The sequence below is a fragment of the Ailuropoda melanoleuca genome, unplaced genomic scaffold (assembly GCF_002007445.2).
Source record: "Ailuropoda melanoleuca isolate Jingjing unplaced genomic scaffold, ASM200744v2 unplaced-scaffold75460, whole genome shotgun sequence".
Classification (NCBI taxonomy): Eukaryota; Metazoa; Chordata; class Mammalia; order Carnivora; family Ursidae; genus Ailuropoda; species Ailuropoda melanoleuca.
In genome coordinates, this window is record NW_023251015.1 from 6851 (window position 1) to 9753 (window position 2903).

Genomic DNA, 2903 nt, shown 5'->3' on the forward strand with positions numbered 1-2903 from the left:
TAAAAAATAAATTTCATGTTAATTCAACCATTGTCTTTAAGAGTTCAAATGAGGGGCAGATGTGTAAAACTTTTTCTTTACTGTAGCAAAAGTAGGCCAAGGAAACATCTCTCATACCATCAGGATGGGAAACAAGAATTGGAGGCTTCATGCTGGCCCATTATGTATCAGTTTATCATCTAACCCATGTCCTCCCCTTCAGTTTGTTTGTCAAAGAATGGAATATTAACCCTCTCCAGACTACTATGCAGCGTTACGGAGAAAAAAAAGAAAGAGAAAGCTACTTTTATTGTATTTAATAAATTATTATGAAGTTAGGCAGGCAAGAACTATATACACAGCATAGTTAAAGGTTCAAAAGACATGTAAATAAATGATGTGGTTATAACAATTAGGTTTACAAAAATAAAGATTTCAACCCTTATTATTCTGATTCACATTCTTTTTTTTTCAGAGAGAACAGGATACTCCATAAAAGGGAACTGGTTTGCCTACAATCACTCAGGAGTTTTGGTTTTGTTTGTGTATTTTATGGGGGTTTTCTGTGGTGTGCTTGGTTGATTGTTGTTCTTTGGGTTTTGTTTTGTTTTGTTTTAAGCTCTAAGCCCAAATGTAGGGCTTGAACTCAAGACCTGGAGATCAAGAATCACATGCTTTACCAACTGAGCCAGCCAGGCCCCCTCATTCAGACACTTAGTAACTTTTCTCAGATCATTTTATTCTCCTTCCACTTCATCATGCCAAAATTAATGGTTAGGTTGTCACTACGATGAAAAATACATACTTGTTTTCTACTAGTACTCTACCTTTTTTCTCTCTGTGTTTCATGTAAAAGACTTGGGGCACCTGTCCGTAAGAACGTCCAACTCTACATCCACCCATCACACTTCCTTTCTGCTGACTGGAGTCCCAGGATTAGAAGACTTCCAAATCTGGATCTCCATCCCCTTCAGCTTCATGTACCTCTTGGCTGTGGTAGGCAATGGCCTGGTTATGGCAGTGGTGGCCTGGGACAGGAACCTCCATGAACCCATGTATCTCTTCCTGGCCATGCTGGCACTCAACAATGTTCTCCTTTGTACTGTCACAGTGCCCAAAATGCTTCTTATCTTCTGTCAGGACCTTCCCTATCAACGTTTCCTGCATGTCTCACACAGATGTTTTTTGTTCATGCTCTGTTCCTCTCTGAGTCTGCTGTTCTCTTGGCCATGGCTTTTGATCGGTACGTGGCTATCTGTGTACCACTCCGTTATGCAGCCCTACTTATGGCCTCTTTTATCAGCAAGGTTGGCCTGGCTCTGGTGGCTCGGAGTGTGGCTGTGGTCACCCCTGGCATCCTGCTCACTCTCCGGCTGCATTTCTGCTGGAGCAACATCATCCACCATACCGACTGCGAGAACATGGGCATTGCCATGTTGGCCTGTGACAGCTATGCCCTTAGTAGCATTTATGGGCTCACTGCTGCTCTTCTCACCACAGGGCTGGACTTTGTCCTCATCACCCTGTCGTACTGGCTAATACTGAGAACAGTCTTTCAACTACCTTCCAAGGAAGCCTGGACAAAGGCGTTTGGAACATGTGGAGCTCATATATGCATCATCTTGATATTTTATACTCTGGCCTTCTTTTCTTTCTTCACCCATCACTTTGGAAATCACGTGCCCAGGCATGTCCTTATCCTCCTGGCAAACCTCTACTTACTGGTGCCACCTACAATGAACCCCATTGTTTATGGGGTAAAGACAAAGGAGATAAGGATGCGTGTCCTAGGGCTCTGTAGCCAACCAAAATGACCCAAGGGTTATGAAGCAACAAGGAATAGGTGAGACCAGGATAGAGGATCAGGCTTAAATGTCAGGTGTGAATCAACCCAGACAGATCTATCCCCGGAACACCTAACCTCTGGATAGAACTTAATATTCACATTTCCAAATGCTGCCTTCCCAGCACAGGGTAAACAGGAAGCTAACAGGTAACTGCTCCAGTACCATCAAGGAGTATCTCAACATAGTAAGGTGATAAGCAGTGGAATGCCCCTGTAACAGTACAGGGGACTTAAATATCCCTTTTGCATTTCACGATACCTCTCTTATGTCAATTTGCTATGGGCTATCTTATTTCAGATACCAGCTTCATCATTGCATTCACAGAATGCAGAATATACAGATAATTTAATAAATGTTTGTTAAATAGATAAATGCATTAATGTGAAATGCTAAATGTTAATAATTTTATGTAACAAACACCCTAATATGTCCTTATGTATTAAATAGTATGTATACATTAAATACCTCTTTCCTTTCCTCTAAAATACCTTTCCCTTAGCTTGCAGAAAATGTCTGTTTCTTATCTCCTTTAATACCTTGTTGTAACAAAGATTCTTTTGGTTACACACAATAGAAAGTTACTCTGGTNCATTCTTTTGGTTACACACAGTAGAAAGTTACTCTGGTTAGGTTAAGTAAACAAAAAAAGCAGGATCTGAGGAAGGGCATGACCTCGAAGGACTGTGAGTATCTATGACACAGGAAGGACAAAGTCAGGCTAATGGCCCCATCTTGGGTCAGGTTGCTAAAACTGCATGAATCTGTTACATCCCTTAAAATTCTGATTAATGGGGGTGAAATTGTGTCAGGTAAATTCTCAAAAAAGATAAATCATGACAAACCATCAGGATTATGTTCACTGGATTTGTTTAACTCTTAAATAAATAAGTACATGTAATTTTCCTAGTGTAGCTTTTCACACATCAAACCTTCTTGCTAGTTGCATTCTATAGTTCTGGGACAANCTGGGACAAACTTTATCATCTATAAATTTGTCTGTAATCCCTTTCTCCTCTAGGAAATATTCACCTGTTGATTAATAAAAGAGCTAAAATTTTTCCTGGCATCAGACAATAA

At 40.5% G+C, this 2903-nt stretch overlaps 1 protein-coding gene across 1 annotated transcript; it reads left to right on the forward strand.

Moving 5' to 3' along the window:
- Nucleotides 1-835: 835 nt before the first annotated feature.
- LOC117800716 (olfactory receptor 52Z1-like) lies at nucleotides 836-1793 on the forward strand (the record flags this gene model as incomplete). The annotated part of the gene is given in 2 exon segments (XM_034653275.1): nucleotides 836-1111; nucleotides 1114-1793. Coding segments are annotated over 2 exon segments (956 nt in total), but the record flags the coding sequence as incomplete, so codon positions are not given.
- Between the last annotated feature and the right edge of the window lie 1110 nt (nucleotides 1794-2903).